This window comes from Felis catus, chromosome A3 (genome assembly GCF_018350175.1).
Source record: "Felis catus isolate Fca126 chromosome A3, F.catus_Fca126_mat1.0, whole genome shotgun sequence".
Taxonomy (NCBI): Eukaryota; Metazoa; Chordata; class Mammalia; order Carnivora; family Felidae; genus Felis; species Felis catus.
Window position 1 is genome coordinate 10,670,215 of NC_058370.1, and position 19,012 is coordinate 10,689,226.

Below are 19,012 nucleotides of genomic sequence, written 5' to 3' on the forward strand. Positions count from 1 at the left end.
GGGTACTGTGCTTGGTCCAGGACAGAGCTGTGGTTTCCCCACTGAACTCAGCAGAGCCCCTGATGTAGCTTCAAGCACTGGATCTATACCTCAGTTGACTTTGGACTCTGGGCCTGCGTAGAAGAGCCTGGTAACTCACGCAGACTTTACAGCACAGGGGGCAGGACGCTCTGTGAATGTAGAGTCCCCCTGGGACGGTGAGGCTGTTGCTTTACCTTTCTGTGCCTCGGCTGTTTAGATGCTGTTGCTGTGACCGAATGCTCTGCACATGCCGATTCGATTCAGCACACGAAGTCCACTCACCAGAAGTCAGCGGCGGTGTTGTTGGTTACGTGCCCCCTGACATCCCCCTGGCTCATCGGGCTGTGGCTTCTGAAGGGTTCCCTGGTCAGATAAAGTAGGTTCATTCCATCAAGTCCAGGCCCAGAAGTTCATGGCGGCATCACACGGGTTTTTAAATTACACCTACCGTGTATGTCCATGTGGTTTGCTATAGGCACCTCTGAGCAGCTGTTCTGCAAGCTGTTCTGAAAACGCACCCAAATTCACTGCCAGCTGCCACGCCCATCAGCACACATAGTGGCCTGGACATTCTGGAAGGATGGGCTCTGCTGATAAGACATGCTGACGCTTCCTAGTAGCGGCATGAAAGGGGTATGGGGGGGGGGGGGTGTTTCTCTGGCACGTTCTCCAACAGCAACTATCAGACGCTGTCCACAAAGGCAACAATGCCATCAGGGAACATTTGCTGAATACCAGGTGCCAGACTCCCTCCCGAGGGCTTTGGATCCGGGACTCAGGGTGACAAAAAGGCAGCTAAAATGTCAGTGTGGACAGGGTAAACCACTTCTCAGAGTCCTGAAGGGGCCTTTTTAAAGCGTGTTTCTTCCCTCCCTGGTATTAGCACTTGGCAATGCTTCTGACCTTACAGGGGCCTGGGAACCTTGGCAAGCTGGCTCTGATGTCCAGGGCCCCTGGGGGATTTACTATCCTGTACCTCTCAGACCCCACCCAAGGCTTTGGGCTTCAGGCCCGTCAAGGGTTTTTTTTGTCTTTTTCGCTGAGTCTAAAGTCTGGCCTGGCCCATCTGGAAAGCTCTTCAGAGCACACAGAGGTGGCTGGAAAGTTCCTGAGCCAGCAAAAAGCAGAGCGAAAAAGAGTTTTGTTCTTAGAGGACAGATCATTTCGGTTTTGAGATCAGCGTCACAGGAGAAGGGCCAAGGGCCACCTTGCCTGCTCAGCCCTTTTCCACATGCTAGTGGGGAAGAGGCCGGGTGCTCACCCTCAGCTGTCCCAGCAGCTTTACCTCACGGCAATTGGGACAGAATCACCCAGAGGCACACGTCACGGGCTTCCTGGTCCAGCCTCCTTGCCCCAAGCGTGGGTCTCGAGAGGAGATTCGGCCAAGCGCTGCGGGGTGAAGAAGGGTAGTGAGTGGACCCTGCCCCTATCCTGGCTCTTAGACTCTCTGGCCTAGAGAATGCAGCCTCCCCCATTCCTGTCCAAGCTCGAGGAGTGGCTGTGGCCTTTGTGGCTGGCCCCCAGACTCTTGTGGGCACTCACATGATCTAACCAGATTTGAGAAAACATGCTTGAGGCTTTGGGGAGAGAAACAGGAGGGGGTCTCTCCACTCCTTCCTGTTGTTGCTTTTTTGGAATTAAGTTCCAAAGTCAGCAATTAAGGGGAAAAGGCCCAGAGTCAAAGTTACCCTTGACGGGCTTTTAAATTACACCTACCGTGTATATCCATGTGGTTTTCTACATGCACCTCTGAGCAGCTGTTCTGCAAGGTAAAGTTTGAGAACCTCTGAGCTCAGCTGAATGAAAGTCAGTATTGCAGGTGTCTGGCCCTTCAAGGGAATCGTAACATTCCTAGGGCAGAGTGGGATGCTAAGAGAAATCCAAGTTTGTAGACATAAACACCTAGGGTTGTTTGAGGAACAGCACAAGTAAGAGGCATTGGCTTTATTCCCCTCCCCCCCCAAAAAAAAAGTAGGTGAAAAAACACTGCTCTGCCATGGTATATACTAGGGGCTGGTACACCAAGTCTCACACCAGTTGGCAACTGGCCTGTTCAGATCTGGCCCCTGGTCTGTTGTGGCAAATAAAGTTTTATTGGCACACAGCCATGTCCGTTTGCTCACATACTGTCTATGGCTGCTTTCACACTACAGGGCAGAGCTGGGTAGTGGAGTAGGGGGCCCATAGCACTGCAAATATTTTTGTCTGGCCCTTTACAGAAGAAGTTTGATGATCCCTCATTCTTTGTATGCCAACAGCCCTTTATTAGAAGGGTTTTATTTTTATTTTCTCTGCTTGATTTTTCCAGTTTTAAAGAGAAAAATATATAATTATAATATACTTCCATCTGTCGATCTTTTCCTTTCTGGTTTCAGCCTTAGGTGTCAGGCTTAGAAATCACCCTGAGGTTGTACACGTTCATCAATGTTTTCATCACGGCGCCTCGCGCTAGGGGTGATAAAAGGTCAGGGCTGCCTGTGGTAGAGGCGACACCATTAGCCTCAATTCTGTTCTGAGAAAGTGATACTCAATGACCGCCTTAACCACTCAGCATATGGCCTTCTCTGCTGTTAACTTCGCAGAGGCTGCCCTCGCCTTTTCCTGACACACACACAAACACACACACACACACACACACACACACGACACTGAGGACGCCAGGACCATGGAAAAAACATGATGACTTCTGCACTTAATAGCACGGTCTCATCAATTGTGTAGCCATCTAGGGTTCAGGTTAATACATGGGCCTTGAGTTCAAATTGCAATTCCATCACCTGGTATGGCAGGGGATTGCCTATCTCCAGCTATGAGGCGAGGGTTGTATTGCTAGGTTTGGCGTAAGAAAAACTTTGCATTTGTTACAGTGCGTGGCACGCAGTCAGCCTTCAATAAATGCGAATGGCTTATATTCTTTTGTAGAGAAAAGGTTCCAGACAAGTAACAGATTGGCAACCCATTTGTCAATTGGAGGGCAGACGAAAGACAGCTTCTCCAAACCAAGTGACCTAGGCTGTGGTGTGGGATATCTGTGGGGGGCTGAGATGCATACATTAGGGACCTGCTGTATGCATGGCACTATGCATGGCACCCTGAGGACACAGGAAACTCAAATAACCTGGCCTAGGAGGTTGCAAGCAAAGCATTGTGAGAATTCCCTATTTGCTTCTGGAGGAAGTGAGGGCCCAAGGGTAGGAGTGGGAGACAGCTTCCGTGCAAAGGTGGCGTTGGGACGAGGAGAGGGGCCGTTGGAGAAATGCGTGTGGCCCAGTTTGGGAAGAGGTGGGAGGAAAGATACAAAAGTTGGCCTAGGATAGATGCTCAAAGCATTTACTGACTGGATGGAACGCAGACGGCTGATACAGAACCGTGTTTCAGCACTCAGAGTGGGGACGAAGCCTGTCTGTGGGACCTGAGGCTACTTACCACTTGAGGAGAAAAAGGAAGCTCAGAAAGGCGTCACTGAGCACTTCCTGAGGCCCTGTTTAAAAGCGGAGGGTTCCGTGGGGGAACAAGAACATAAAGCACTAGCTGGGGAACTGCCTGGAACGGATACCTGGAGGAGACTGGGCAGGGCTGGGGGGATGCAGTGCAGAGCAGGAGAGGGAGCAGAGCCTTGAATGGAGGAGTGAGGAGAAAGGGGCCGCTGGGCTACTCTACCAGCAGAGTGCAGGTAGAAGCCTGCGTGGCTGGCGAGGGAAGCAGGGGGCACCCAGAGCGGGGGTTTTGCGTAAGGGAGACCTTAAGCAGGTAGAGCCGCAGAGGGAGACGAGAGCTGGAGAAGGAGGTGCGGCAGGGCTGAGGCAGGAGCCCCCCCGTCCCATCCAGCCCAGAAGCCGGGGGAGGACCCAGGGAGAGGTTGCATGGTGGGCATCAGGGAACTGGTTTGAATACTTGTGGCTGCAGAGGGGAGACCTCCCTGCAGACAGGAGACCCGGCTCTGGAGCAGAGACCCTCCACGTCTTGGGCTCGAGGTCCCCCAAGTGGGGGGGCCGGCGCCACCCCTGCCAACACCCAGCTGGCACTCCTGTTCTAGAACTTTCTCCTTGCTCCCAGCCAGGGGGGCCAGCCCTGAGGTTTCAGCAAGAGAAGGTTCCTCCAGCCAGAGAGGTTTCTGCGGGGTTGGAGTGGGCCTCACTTCGGGGCTTGGGCCCACAGTCGCCCCCTCGCCACCCCCAACCACACGAAGGTCTAAGTGCACGCTGTCCGGAGTTTTCCAGACGCAACTATCAGCATCTACCTGACTCTAGCTTTCAGGAAGCGGGCAGAGCGTCCCTGTGCTTGAACACGGCGCCTACCTTCCACCCCCGCCCCGGCCCCTGCCTTCTGAGGAGGGGGAGCGACCCTTTAGTGAGGGCCGTGGTGCCAACATGGCTGCCTACCAGATATTTTTAGAAAGCCGAGGCTGTGGAAAGTTTCCATTGAGGATCGACTCTCTGGTTTCCTAGATTGAGAAAACAGGAAGCCCTTCAGAATCCGGGCTTTGAAAAGCTTCCCATGAAGCTGCACTGACCCCACCTCCCTCCCCCTGGCATTCTGCTCCCCCTGTGGCTCCCTGCCTGCCTCACAAAGGGCTCTCAGCTTACCAGGCCCGGGCAGGGTTCACAGAAGGGTGGGCTGGGTTCCTGCTTTAGGGCCCCTGGGAGTCAGCTCAGCCAGTACCTGGTATACAGGAAGTGCCCGGTCAACAACGTTGGTTTGCTGAATGTGAATTCATCCTCTATTAATGGATCCGCGGCCACGCTTTGCTGTGCTAATACTATGCACGTGTACCTCCGTAGGTATAACATCTCATACCTAATGTGCACCATGCTGTGAACACCTGCCAGACACGGGGCACTGTGATAAGTCTATCACTTGCATGATCTTATCCAAGCTCCTCTAGGACCCTAGAAGGGAGGTGACATTTTTAGACCCGATTTACAGATGGGGAGACTGAGGCAAATTCAAGTAAGGAGGCAGCAGAGAAGGGATGCTAACCCGAACTCCCACCTCGCACGTGCTTTCAGCGCATACCTGAAGAACAGGGAGCAGTGCCTCAATAGTTTCTAGCACAAAACGAAGCCCACCGAGGCAAAGCACTCATTCAGAGTCTGACCCTGAGCCTGGGGGTGTGGGGAGTGGAGCCAGCCGCTACGGAACACCATTTGCCAGGCGGGCGCCAGGAGCAGGCATGGGCCTCAGTGCCTACCAGGGACTAAGCCGTACACGTTGTGGGTTCCGCTTACCAGAGGGGAAAACCGAGGCACAGAGAGGTAGAGTCACGCCGCTACCAGTGGAGTGAGGGAGTCCAAGGTCAAGCGTGCCTTTTCCAGCTCAAGGGCAGTTGGCTTTTTTGGGAAAGTTTTGCGCTTTCCCTGGGGCTTGCAGACTCGTCCACGCAGGGGTCTTCTGGGAAGGGCATGCTGGACCTAGGAGGGCTCTGCTTGAGCGTGGGGTGGGGGGGTCTTGGAGCAAATCTCAACAGAAACAGAAAATAGGCAGGGAGGATTACAGTAAGGTAATCAAAGACGAAACCCACGAAGAGGACTGCGGGAGGAGGGGGGGAGGGGAGGTTAAGAACCTTCGAAGGCACCCAGCAGGGGTCTCCCTCCTCTCCGCTCTCCTCCTGCCCCTGGGACCAGCCGACCCATCCGACCGCACAGGCAAGGGCGTACATAGCCCTCGGGTTTGTGCACACCCCCTGCCTCGGATCTGGGCTGCTGCAGAGAGCAACTTTTTACCAAGAAAGTTTTTTTTTTTTTTCTTTTTTGCCAGATCCCCATTCTAAGACCTTCCTGCCTTGCTTACAGAGACAGGGGCCCTGGATAAGGGGGCCGAGATGGGAGAAGAGAACCATCTTCTTGATGTCAGGGGCTGGCATTACATTCCTGGTTCCCTTGTGGGGGAGGGGGTGACCGAATTTTCCAGAGCCCCTCGGACAGAGGACACTTCGCCAGCATGGGTGGTGGTGGTGGGGGGGGGGAGGGGTAAGGCCAGAATTTCTGGTTGTGCTGAGAGAGATGTCGTCTACACTGATGGCTACTCTCAGTGGTATCTCCCTCTACTCTCTTTTGAAAAGTCTCTTTTGAGAACTGAATGCTTTGTGGGTCAACTATGGTTTAGTCTCGTAGTAGGTATTTTCCGGATGCTGTAATAACGGAAGGAGTGTGGTAGTCAGCAGAGAGCCTGAACATACTTAGATCCTGCCCTAGGGCCCAGCTCAATTTCTGCCACGATGTTTTAAAGTTCCCTTCACAAACACATCCGTAGCACAAAATATTACTGTCCAGGAAAACAGAAAAAGCACAGGAAGGCATTTCTTACGTTAAAAATTGTCCCACGTATTATCGGAGAGAACAAAAGCGTGGTTTGTTTGTTTAAAGGTTCTAGAAAGCTAATCCGACCCGTGTTGTTGGTGCCCTCTCACTCGCCCCTCCTCTCTCTCTCTCTCTCTTTCTCTTTTCTTTTGTAGTTAATGAAATTATCAGGAAGGAGTTTTCAGGACCTCCCGCCAGAAATCAGACGTAGAAGATGCCATTAGCAAGACACCTTCCGTATCTGACCCCTCGGAGCCTTCCACTGCCTCTCACCTTCTGTTCTCTTTACTGTACATCTCCTGGCCCGGAGGCCACACGCGGGACCATGTTCTGGCAAAAAGCTGACCCTCGATTAAGGAGCTCGCCACCTCTCTGTGTAAACACCAGGGAGAACGCTGTGCCTTTTCGATTTTTGTTTTAAATCCCAAAGAGCATCTCGGTTGACTTTCATGGTGTCCTTAAGTGCCTGCTGACCAAAAAAAAAAAAAAAACATTCTGCACAAGACAGCACGCCGCGACGGCCCCGAGAACGGACTGACCGGAGCTCAGGGCGTGGGCTGGGGTGGGGGATGGAAGATGTGGGCCGTGTCATTAAACCCCAGCCCTGCGTTCATTTTTCCAGGTCACAGATACACCTCCTGTACCTTTTGAAGGAAAAGGAGTTTTCAAACAGCAGCCAAGGGAACGTGACCCAAGAGTCTGGCTATGGGCTGAAGAAAAACGGAAGCCGGACCGTCATCCTTAGGGATCGCCTGTTCCTGGCCACGGTTGGGCCGCAGCGAAAGCCTGATTTTTGAGTTTTCTCATTCTGAAGCACAAGTGGCCCCTCACAAGATGGCCTGTTAAAACTCGGCGTTAAGTTATGACACGTGTACACGTTATTTTTTTTTTTTCCTCTGCTTCAAAAAGCTGGCTGGAGGGTGGGGCTCGCTCCAGGCCAGCAGTTCCTCACCCCTGCAGCAGGCGGTCGGACTCGAGCAGGGACCGCAGGCTGCAGTGTGAACACCTCCGCACCCCTGCAACCTAATGGCTTTCTGCTGCTCTCGCTTGCTTTCCTCCTAACCGGAGTGCTTTTTTCCCCCGTAAACTAGCGAGGAACAACAATCTCAGGCATGTGCATTGAATTTTGAGAAGGAATTGAAGAGGAGCTAAAACCACCAAAAAAAAAAAAAAAAAAAAAAAAAAAAAAAGTGAAGGTATTTTGGTTAAATTGTGAGAAATGAGGCAACGAGGAGGCCTAAGCATTTCTTTTCCTAAGTGGGTTCCCCCGTGAGAAGGGCGGAGTTCCCTCTGGCCTCGACTCCACGTGGGACGCCATCGCAGGCTGTGGCCCCCAAAGTTCCTTGGTGATCTTTACCTGAAGCCCTTTCAAGCGTCCCTCGGTCCCCAAGACCTGTCTGCATTAGCCGCCTGCATCCGCATCGAAGAGAACCAGCCCACGTGCAGTCCGCAGTTGGACAGAGCTGTGCCCGGACCGCTTGCATGGTGATTGGCCCCCAAATTCTGTCTCCACTGCGCACAGCGAGCCCTCATGAGTCTGCCTCCTCTGGTGCAGTTTCTGCAAACACAGAAAACTCCGGAGTCCTCCGCAGGGGTGGGTTCTCCTCGCCCAGATGCGCTCCTGTTTGCATGTACCGTGGACACCCCCCGGGACAAGCCAGGGATTCACTTTCGGCCATTCGGTTTCTTCCCCCGTAATCAACAACAGAATGCAGAGGTCCCGGCGCTCTTCGAAAGGCTCTGCTTCGTGATTTCTCAGATCTGCTAGGGAGAAGCGTAGGAAGAGAATCCTGGCTGTTGAGGTCTCCCTGTGGCATTTACAAGTCCTGGCTTCCTAGTCAAGGTTATCCGGAGGTTAAACCTTCCCAACAGCTCTTCCAGGAGCGTGAGGCTGGGTGACTACAGCCTGGTGGGTCTGGTGCTCCAGAGAGTGGACAGAACGCCCAGGGTGTGACCTTTTCATCGAGGCCTAGCATTTGTTTTCCCCCTAACAACCCGGGACCTCTCTTCCACCCACCCCAAGCACAAAGTTTAGCAAAATCCTCTTTAACGCAAATTGCCGCAGAGCTCCTGGGATGTGAAATTCTTCCTAATTCACGAAAAGTTTCCTTACACCAGCAGCTTTACCCAAAGCAGTCTCTCCAGCAATATTGGACTTCGCTGGGGCAGAGTCAGTGTTTGGTGAGAGATCTGTTCTCACTTGACCTGGCTAGGAACCATTTCCCTCTTTTTTTTTCTTTGCACATGAGGGATATTGGCCTTCCTCAGTTATCTGAATGTTTTACCCAAGTGCCTTCCTGCTATTATAGCAAAGTCGCTCTGCTTCATTGTGCCTGGATGGGGCGAACAAGGGCTAACGCGTTTTCCATCAATCTTCTAGGTTAGTGAAAAGGGCCTCCTGCTAGTTCCAACTCTTGCACGAACCTGTGCACGTACGTGTGTGTGTATAATGCACGCACAAGCTTTTTCTGAGACCACCTAGGCTGGATATTAGAGGAAGCCCTTTCATAAACAACTCTACCAAATAGCGAAGGAAAGAGAAGCAAAAAAGCATTAGTTTTGAGACATAAACAGGCAAGAGAATGTGTATTAGGAACCGACAGCTAGCGAGAAAGTTTGGTCAGTAACAAATGCCAGGAGGAGATTTTGCCAAGAGGAATTGCTCACAAAATATTTTCAGTCTGGGAAGAGGCAATAGGATCCTCTACAGAGAAGGAGAAAGTAAGGATGTCTAAGTGGGAAAGATGTGTGTGTTGCACGTGTGAGAAGGATCTCAGGTGGAGGTTTGCACTTGCTACATCCAAGGTAATGTAAATATGTAGCATTGCTAACAGGAATCTACCGTGTTGCTGAATGTAGTATATTTCCCGAGTTTGCAAGTCTTCCTGTATGTACAAAAATACTGCTGCCTGATAATATATAATAGCAACCCAAAGTAGTAGGTTATTAAATTTTATTTTCTTACCTGTATTTTTATGCTTTTTATCTGTCCCGAAAATATCACACACCCCTGTTGGAATTAGAAAATATTTATAAATGGTTGAAATCTCTTGCAAGTGTCTCTTTTTACATATGCTGAGGATTTCCGCCTCCCCCCCCCCACCCCAAGAGAAAGGATGTGTCCTTGAAAATTTGTGAATCGTGCTAGCAAAAACACAAAACAAAAATACAAAAAAAAAAAAAAACCCACAACCCCGCCCCCCCCCCCAAAAGCCCCACGAAACTACCCACCTCAGAGTTCATCAGTCACCTGAGTCTTAGAAGAAAGCATCTTTGGAGAAAGAAGGGGGATGGCTTTGTGGAAAAAGGAACCATCTGTTGCCAGAGAGGACACGGACTTCACCTCTGAGCCTGCGTCGGGTCACGGAGGAGAACTGTCTTGTAAAGTGTTTAGATCCCCCAAAGAAGTGGCCTAGTAGGTGATCGTTGAGTTAAAAACAAAACCGCCTGTGTGGTAACGGATTCTGAAAGACTTCGCAAAGTTCACAGAACCCTGTTTACAGAGCTGACCAAATCCTGCTAGGTAACCCCTGTACGCATTATCCAAAGGACATGCAGAGTTTTCCAGCATAGACACACCCTAGATGAATCAGGATGGTTCCTTCGAAAAACTGGAAAGCACTGATGGGGCCTTTCTCGTTTACATCCAGTAGCCAAGACGTCGGTCTCAGGAAGTCCGTCTTGGCCAGCGTGGGAGCTGCAACATTTAGACAGACTGGAAGCGGATATGCTCTGGTTGTTACAACAGACTAAAGGGAGGCTGAATGTGTTTGTTTTCATGTCAAAAAACGCTTCCCAAGTGCTTTCTGTTCACAATTGAAAGACCGTCAGAGATGCGGCTAACAATTTTGTTCACGTTTACAGGAGGCATGGGGGTTGGGATATTCCTGACAAGGTCCGGCATCCATTTTTTTTTTTTTTTTTTGGAGGGATGACCCTTTAGCAGGTACCCAACACATCCTAACCGCCAGTCTTCCAAGCCCAGGGCTTAGGCCTCAAACCTCATGGAGCCAAACCAGCCAATGCACGGGTTTTCCTGCATTCCAGCTAAAGGCTTAAGAAGTGTCACAAAGGACTGTGATTGCAAACATCAGTTTCCCTCCGCTGTCGGGAGTGCCTTCAGTTATAGCCAACGTCACCATCTTAACTCAGTTTGTTTAAAAACAAACGTTTCTGTGATTGGTGAGCTGGAGATGGTCCCTAAGCGAGCCCCTCTGAAAAGGAGACGGGATGTTGGGTGTTGGAAAAAACGTTTAACACCCTGCCTTCGTGCAGCTGTCGGCAGCCCAAACACCTGCCCCGTCCCGGGTCGGACGCATCGGAAGCAAAGGATACATTTTCCATTAGGGCATGGGCTTTCAGCACTGCCCTTGGGACAAGTTTAGACCCTGAGCACCTTGTCAAAGAACCTCCCTTACCCCCATTGCCTCTACAGCCCTCAGAGGGGAGAAAATGTTGACCATGCCGTAAGTAGTTCTCCAACAAACAGAATTCTCTCCAACAGGGTGGTGCTGGAAGGCTTAGGTTTTAAAAATGTTGACTGTTAAGGAAGTTTGAATACATCACATTCCTATGCAAAATGTTTTTAACCTCCAGTTTAATGTAGTTTATTTTTGCTATATGTAAAGTATTTTTATACGGCTTATATCGTGATAGTTTAGCAATAAAACGGCTGAAAGCAGTGAGTGCCTTGGTGAATCTTTTCTTCTCTAGGGATGCTGCTCAAATTTGCCTTTTACATTTTGAGTTCATACAGATGCCCCGTATAGGTTTAACCCTGGTCTCAGCCCCAGGGGGTAGGCAAGATGCTATCCTCCGTCTAGCCCCGGGGCCCAGAGCCCACTTGCCCAAAGCGGCAGCGTCAGGAAGTCAACCTGGCTTTGTCCACTTCTCTCCCTGTTCCCATCAGGGTAGCTCTGCCATAATCGGTCTTGAAACCTGTTGAGAGGGGCATCTAGGTAAAGAGGATGTCTAATGTCCACCCTGGGCCAGCTCACAGAGGGTTGCAGAGCATTCACAGACAGCTGGGCTGAGCTGGCCACTTGAAAGGAAAAGCAATTCTTTGTTTGAACATTTTACACAATTCAAAAGCGAAAAGTGTCTTTTACCAAACCCACAAAGAGAATATTTAAATACTAGAACTTTCCAGCTGGCTTCCTCCTGACAACAGCTTTCCATTCCTCACCCCCACCCTCCCCCCTTATAACTAAAGCACCTAAGAGTTTGGAAGTGATTGCTGTTTAGTCTTAATATTGCTCAAACTTCACCCACTGGTCAGCTCTACCCTGGTCAGGATCCCTGCCCCGGGCCCTGTGCTTCAGGACCCCTCTACCAACACCACAACTTTGCCTTTGGAATGCCTTCTTGGGGACTTGCCAAGCCCCAGTTCCAGTGCCTGGAACCAATAGTACCATATGGGTGGGGTGTCCCAAGCACATACAGGGTCCTGCATGGGTTCTGGCTACTGGAAGTGCCTCCCCATGGTCCCCTCTGGTGGCCGGGACCAGCTGGTTCCCATTTCGTCCCTTTAGAGCATAAGGTTGGCCAGATGCCCCCAAAGAGCTCCAGAACCCACCCCTATAGGATCCGAGCTGGCTTCTAGAAGAGCTTCCTGGTGAACAGTTTGTTCCTGATGACCAGCACAGTATTTTAGTTTTAATTTTTTTGTGGGATCATGTGAAATTGGGTCACCAGAATGGTGCTGGAATATTGATTTGAGGCGGTCTTAATACACAGGATCCCCACAGAAAGAATTTGCCCAGGCCCACGCACTCTACGGGCAATCCTGCCCTACAGTTTTTGCTGTAGCTGTTGTAAAACTGGTTTTGTTTCAATGAACATTCTGAAAACTTTATGCTGCTTTTCCTGGCTAGAAACCCGGAATCATCTCAAGCAGAGGAGAAGGATCAAACTATACAGCCGTTTAAAAAATAAGTCTGTGTTCTATGTTTATAGCTGAGCCACGCTGGGTAAACCAAGTCAACCCGTGCCTCAGTTTCCCCAGATGTAAAAGGTGGATAAGAATAGTCCCTGCCTCATAGGCATCGTGTACTTAACAGTAATTATTAGCTATTGATACAACGTCTCATCAACTGGCAAATTTAAGAATCCCCCAAAGGTGGACCCCATCTTCCCATGATCGGGAAGGAAGCATTCTGAGCTCCGACAACAGGTCTTGGACTTTTCACACTAAGTTGTTAGAGCCAAAAACTTGAGCTCGTCCAGTTCCCAAAGCCTGAAACAAAAGGAAAACACAAGGGGCATCTCGTTTCTCTGCACTGGGGCGACTTGGCCAGTCTGTGAACATCTCTTGCCACATGCAACAGCATGGTGCAGTTTTGTACTAAGGAGTAAAAATACAACACTGGTTTAGTAACAAGTGGGAATTGAAGAAATAAGATTTACAAGAGCAAGTGAAATGCTGACTATAACATTTTCAGGTTCACAGATTGGAAGGAAACGGATGTCTTGGCAGGAGCAGGCTGAATAGGAAATAATCCTGAGAAGGAGGCATAACCACAGGGACCATTAAGAAATGAAAGCCAGACTTCCAGGGAAGGTGGAGGAGTAGGAGGACCCTAAGCTCACAGTGCCCCACAGATGCAACTAGGTAACAGACACATCAGTGTAAATAACCCAGGAAATGACACAAAGGTTGGAAGAACAGTCTTTCCACAGCTAAAGGTAGAGAAGAGGCCACATAGAGTGTAGGAAGGGCAGAGACACAGTTGGGAGCTAAACAGACCTGTGGGACTGCCCACTGGAAGGACACTGCAGGTTGCAGAGAGGGGACAGAAATACACTTACACTGGGAGGCCCACATGCGAAAGACAAATCCCCATAACATTTGGCCGTGAAAACCAAAGGGGCCAAATTTCAGTTCTTATAATCAGTGGGGCTTAAAACCTAGAACTTTAAAAATCAACTTGCTCTGGAGTGCCTGGGTGGCTCAGCCGGTGAAGTATCTGACTTCAGCTCAGGTCACGATCTCGTGGTTCGTGAGTTAGAGCCCCACGTCGGGCTCTATGCTGACCTTTCGGAGCCTGGAGCCTGCTTCGGATTCTGCGTCTCCCTCTCTCTCTGCCCCTCCCCCGCTCATTCTCGCATACTCTCTCTCTCAAAAATAAACTTAATTTAAAAAAATTTAACATGCTCTGAGAGAGCTGGGAGGGAGAGAGGAAACTGGACCTCTGCCCTTAAAGAAACAGCACAATAAAAAACCTGGGAAATAAATATAGAAGCAGCAGTTTGAAACTCCCCTGTGGCCTACGGGAGGAAGATTTGTTTACTAATCTATCTCAGAGCTGGTGCTGGAGGGGCAGGGATCGACGGGACACTTCTCTAGGAACAAAGGAGGTGTCGAGTGCCGTTTCCCTCCCCGTGCCCCCCTCCCAGCCTAGACACCCATGGGAAACAGCAAGGCTGCAACGATCGCTACCTAACTTGCTAACAATGTGCTCTGCCCCTGTGTTCTGTGGACACGACCCCTCCACCAGACCTCTGCCCCAGGTCTCCTCCCATAGCAGACTCCTGCAAACCTTGCTAATATCAGGCTTCATGCCCCTCCCCCCCACGTCTGTGGGTCTGCCCCCTCCAACTCAGCCTGCCACTGTTGGGGGCTACAGGTCCCCTCCCACTGGTGGGGACCTTGCTGGCACTGCGTGTGCATTGCTCCCACCTGCTCTTGCAATTTGCTGCTACTACGTCACCAGCAAACACCTGGCCTAATTCAACTCCAGCCCAAGGTGGCCTCAGACCGGCCCACTAACAACGTAGGTACCAAATTCAGCCCACAACAGGCAAAAAGAGCTAGTTCAGATGACTGGACTGAAGGCAAAAGTGGCTCTGTGACAATAGGGCACATGCAACACACACAGGAGACACTGCTCAGGCACCAAGCTCTGGCGAACAGGGAGCACTGTGCTTCGGGACCTCTTCTTCACAAGGCCACTACTTTCAAGAGCAGGAGACATAGCTGACTTTCCTGACACACAGAAATAGACACAGAGTTAAACAAAAAGAGGGGACAGAGGAATAGGTCCCAAATGAAAGAACAAGACAATCACAGCAAGAAAACTAAACACAATGGAGATAAGTAATATGCCTGATAGAGAATTTAAAGTAATGGTCAAAAAGATACTGACTGAACTTGAGAAAAGAGTGGAGGACCTCAGTGAGAATCTTAACTGGGAGACAGAAAACAAAGAACCAGAGACAAAGAACTCAATAACTGAAATGAAAAAGACCCTAGATGGAATAAATAATAGACTAGAGGAAGCAGAGGAATGGATCAGTGACCTGAAAGAGTCATGGAAAGCAATCAAGCTGAACAGGAGAGAGAAAAATAATAATAAATGAGAATAGATTTAGGGAACTCAGGAACACCATCAAGTGTCATAACATTTGCATTACAGGAATCCCAGAAGAAGGAAAGAGAGGAAAGGGGGCAGAATTTGAAGAAGTAACAGCTGAAAACTTCCCAAATCTGAGGGAGAAAAACGAAATCCAAAACATAGGAGAAACAGAGAGCCCCCAACAAAATCAACTCAAAGAGATCCACACCAAGACATATAGCAATTCAAATGGCAAAAAGTAGTGATAGAGAATTTTCAAAGCAGCAAAAAACAGTTATATACAAGGGAAACGTCATAAGGCTATCAGCAGACTTTTCAGCAGAAACCTTGCAGGCCAGAAGGGAGTGGCATGATATATTCAAAGTGCTGAAAGGGAAAAATCGCCAACCACGAATACTCTATCCAGCAGGCTATCATTCACAATTGAAGGAGACATAAAGAGTTTCCCAGGCCAACAAAAGTTAGAGGAATTCATGACCCCTAAAGCAACCCTACAAGAAATGTTAAAGGGGACGCTGAGTAGAAAAAAAAAAAAAACAAAACTCTAAGTAGGAGTAAGAAAAGTAGGAAACACAGAAGTAGTAAAATTAAGTAGATCTCTAAAAACCAGGGGATTCATGAAATAAAAGGACATAATGTATGACACCATATACCTAAAATGTGAGAGAGGAATATAGGTAAATAAAGAGTTCAAACTTAAGTGACTGCCGGCTTAATATAGACTGCTCTATAAGAAAATGTAAAATACAAACCTAATGGTAACCACAAGTCAAAAATTAGTAATAGAAATGCAAAAAACAAAAAGAATCCAACTATATCACTAAAGAAAATCAGCAAACTATGAGAGAAGAGAGCAAAAGAAGGAATAGAGAAGAACTACAAAAAACAACCGTAAAGCAAGGAATAAAATGGCAATAAATACATACCTATTAATAACTACTTTGAATGTAAATGGACTAAATGTTCCAAAAGACACAGTGTGACAGAGTGGATAAGAAAGAAAGACCCATCTATATGCTGCCCAGAAGAGACTCATTTCAGACCTAAAAACATGCAGATTGAAAGTGATGGGATGGAAAAGCATTCATCATGCAAATGGAAGTGAAAAGCTGGGTATCAACACTTATATCAGACAAAAGAGACTTTAAAACAATGACTTTAATAAGAAACAAAGGACACTATATAATCATAAAAGGAGTAATCCAACAAGATATAACAATTTTAAATATGTATCTGACATGGGAGTGCCCAAAGACAATAAAGCAGCTAATAACAACCATAAAGTAATTGAAAGTAATACACTAATAATAGGGGACTTTAACACCCTGTTTACAACAATGGATAGATTATCCAAACAGAAAGTCAACAAGGAAATAGTTTTGAATGACACATTGGACAGGTGGATCTAACAGGTCTATTCAGAACATTCCATCCTAAAACAGCAGAATACACATTCTTTTCAAGTGCATATGGAACATTCTCCAGAATGTTATCTATTCTCCAGAATAGATAACATATTAGGCCACAAAACAAGTCTCAACAAATTTGAAAAGATCAAAGTCATACCAGACATCTTTTCCGACCACAATGCTATGAAACTGGAAATCAACCGCAAGAAAAAATCTGGAAAAAACCCACAAATACATGGAGGTTAAGTTCATGCTGCTAAACAATGAATGGGTCAACCAAGGAACCAAGGAGGAAATCAAAGAATACCCGGAGACAAATGAAAAGGAAAACACATGGACCAGTATCCATGTGTCAGGCTCTGTGCTGAAAGTGGAGCCTAGGATTCTTTCTCCCTCCCTCTCCCTCCCTCTCCTCCTCCTCCCTCCCTCTCCATCCCCTCCCTCCCCCTCCTTCCCTCTCCACCCCTCCCTTCCCCTCCCTCCCCCTTTCCCTCTCCCTGCCTCTCCCTCTCCCTGCCTCTCCCTCTCCCTCCCTTGCCTCTGCCTCTCCTTCTCCCTCCCTTGCCTCTGCCTCTCCTTCTCCCTCCCTTGCCTCTGCCTCTCCCTCTCCCCCTCTCTCTGCCTCTGCCTCTCCCTCTCCCCCTCTCTCTGCCTCTCCCTCTCCCTCCCTCCCTCTCTCTGCCTCTCCCTCTCCCTCCCTCCCTCTCTCTGCCTCTGCCTCTCCCTCTCCCCCTCTCTCTGCCTCTGCCTCTCCCTCTCCCCCTCTCTCTGCCTCTCCCTCTCCCTCCCTCCCTCTCTCTGCCTCTGCCTCTCCCTCCCTCCCTCTCTCTGCCTCTGCCTCTCCCTCCCTCCCTCTGCCTCTCCCTCCCTCCCTCTGCCTCTCCCTCTCCTTCCCTCTGCCTCTCCCTCTCCCTCCCTCTGCCTCTCCCTCCCTCCGCCTCTCCCTCCCTCCCTCTGCCTCTCCCTCTCCCTCCCTCTGCCTCTCCCTCTCCCTCCCTCCCTCGCCTCTGCCTCTCCCTCTCCCTCCCTCCCTCTGCCTCTCCCTCTCCCTCCCTCCCTCTCTCTGCCTCTCCCTCTCCCTCCCTCCCTCTCTCTGCCTCTCCCTCTCCCTCCCTCCCTCTCTCTGCCTCTCCCTCTCCCTCCCTCCCTCTCTCTGCCTCTCCCTCTCCCTCCCTCCCTCTCTCTGCCTCTCCCTCTCCCTCCCTCCCTCTCTCTGCCTCTCCCTCTCCCTCCCTCCCTCTCTCTGCCTCTCCCTCTCCCTCCCTCCCTCTCTCTGCCTCTCCCTCTCCCTCCCTCCCTCTCTCTGCCTCTCCCTCTCCCTCCCTCCCTCTCTCTGCCTCTCCCTCTCCCTCCCTCCCTCTCTCTGCCTCTCCCTCTCCCTCCCTCCCTCTCTCTGCCTCTCCCTCTCCCTCCCTCCCTCTCCCTCTCCCTCCCTCCCTCTGCCTCTCCCTCTCCCTCCCTCTGCCTCTCCCTCTCCCTCCCTCCCTCCGCCTCTCCCTCTCCCTCCCTCCCTCTGCCTCTCCCTCTCCCTCCCTCCCTCGCCTCTGCCTCTCCCTCTCCCCCTCTCTCTGCCTCTCCCTCTCCCTCCCTCCCTCGCCTCTGCCTCTCCCTCTCCCCCTCTCTCTGCCTCTGCCTCTCCCTCTCCCCCTCTCTCTGCCTCTCCCTCTCCCTCCCTCCCTCTCTCCGCCTCTCCCTCTCCCTCCCTCCCTCTCTCCGCCTCTCCCTCTCCCTCCCTCCCTCTCTCCGCCTCTCCCTCTCCCTCCCTCCCTCCCTCCGCCTCTCCCTCTCCCTCCCTCCCTCCCTCCGCCTCTCCCTCTCCCTCCCTCCCTCCCTCCGACTCTCCCTCTCCCTCCCTCCCTCCCTCCGCCTCTCCCTCTCCCTCCCTCCGCCTCTCCCTCTCCCTCCCTCTGCCTCTCCCTCCCTCCCTCTGCCTCTCCCTCCCTCCCTCTGCCTCTCCCTCTGCCTCTCCCTCTCCCTCTCCTCCCTCCGCCTCTCCCTCTCCCTCCCTCCGCCTCTCCCTCTCCCTCCCTCTGCCTCTCCCTCCCTCCCTCTGCCTCTCCCTCTCCCTCTCCTCCCTCCCTCTGCCTCTGCCTCCCTCCCTCTGCCTCTGCCTCTCCCTCCCTCCCTCTGCCTCTTCCTCCCTCCCTCTGCCTCTCCCTCTCCCTCTCTCTGCCTCTCCCTCCCTCTGCCTCTCCCTCTCCCTCCCTCTGCCTCTCCCTCTCTCCCTCTGCCTCTCCCTCTCTCCCTCTGCCTCTCCCTCTCTTCCTCTCCCTCTCCCTCCCTCCCTCTGCCTCTCCCTCTCCCTCCCTCCGCCTCTCCCTCTCCCTCCCTCCCTCTCTCTCTGCCTCTCCCTCTCCCTCCCTCCCTCTCTCTCTCTGCCTCTCCCTCTCCCTCCCTCCCTCTCTCTCTCTGCCTCTCCCTCTCCCTCCCTCCCCCTCTCTCTCTGCCTCTCCCTCTCCCTCCCTCCCCCTCTCTCTCTGCCTCTCCCTCTCCCTCCCTCCCCCTCTCTCTCTGCCTCTCCCTCTCCCTCCCTCCCCCTCTCTCTCTGCCTCTCCCTCTCCCTCCCTCCCTCTCTCTCTCTGCCTCTCCCTCTCCCTCCCTCCCTCTCTCTCTCTGCCTCTCCCTCTCCCTCCCTCCCTCTCTCTCTCTGCCTCTCCCTCTCCCTCCCTCCCTCTCTCTCTCTGCCTCTCCCTCTCCCTCCCTCCCTCTCTGCCTCTCCCTCTCCCTCCCTCCCTCTCTCTCTCTGCCTCTCCCTCTCCCTCCCTCCCTCTCTCTGCCTCTCCCTCTCCCTCCCTCCCTCTCTCTCTCTGCCTCTCTCCCTCTCCCCCTCTCTCTCTCTGCCTCTCCCTCCCTCCCTCCCTCTCTGCCTCTCCCTCTCCCTCCCTCCCTGCCTCTCCCTCCCCCTCCCTCCCTGCCTCTCCCTCCCTCC

General features: G+C 51.3%; 1 protein-coding gene and 1 long non-coding RNA gene across 9 annotated transcripts in view; one reads left to right on the top strand and one right to left on the bottom strand.

Annotated features, from left to right (window-relative positions):
• Window positions 1-11,001, top strand: part of NFATC2 (nuclear factor of activated T cells 2) — a 158,727-nt gene extending 147,726 nt beyond the window's left edge. For 5 of the 8 annotated variants that reach the window (XM_023251100.2, XM_023251102.2, XM_023251094.2 and 2 more), the window contains one exon: window positions 6,476-11,001. In XM_023251100.2, the coding sequence (XP_023106868.1) occupies window positions 6,476-6,531 (56 nt within the window). In that variant the 3' untranslated portion in view covers window positions 6,532-11,001. Of the gene's footprint in view, window positions 1-238 lie in introns of all 8 variants that reach the window. The other 3 variants (XM_023251096.2, XM_023251099.2, XM_023251095.2) reach the window with 2 other exon arrangements.
• The window catches only part of LOC102901193, a 35,748-nt gene that overhangs the window by 4,238 nt on the left and 12,498 nt on the right, over window positions 1-19,012 (bottom strand). Inside the window, exons 2-7 of the long non-coding RNA XR_006595082.1 lie at window positions 9,552-11,258; window positions 6,594-9,330; window positions 1,738-5,480; window positions 1,283-1,410; window positions 470-634; window positions 216-384 (exon numbers count right to left, since the gene is read on the bottom strand). This is a non-coding gene — a long non-coding RNA (uncharacterized LOC102901193). The remainder of the gene's footprint in view (window positions 1-215; window positions 385-469; window positions 635-1,282; window positions 1,411-1,737; window positions 5,481-6,593; window positions 9,331-9,551; window positions 11,259-19,012) is intronic.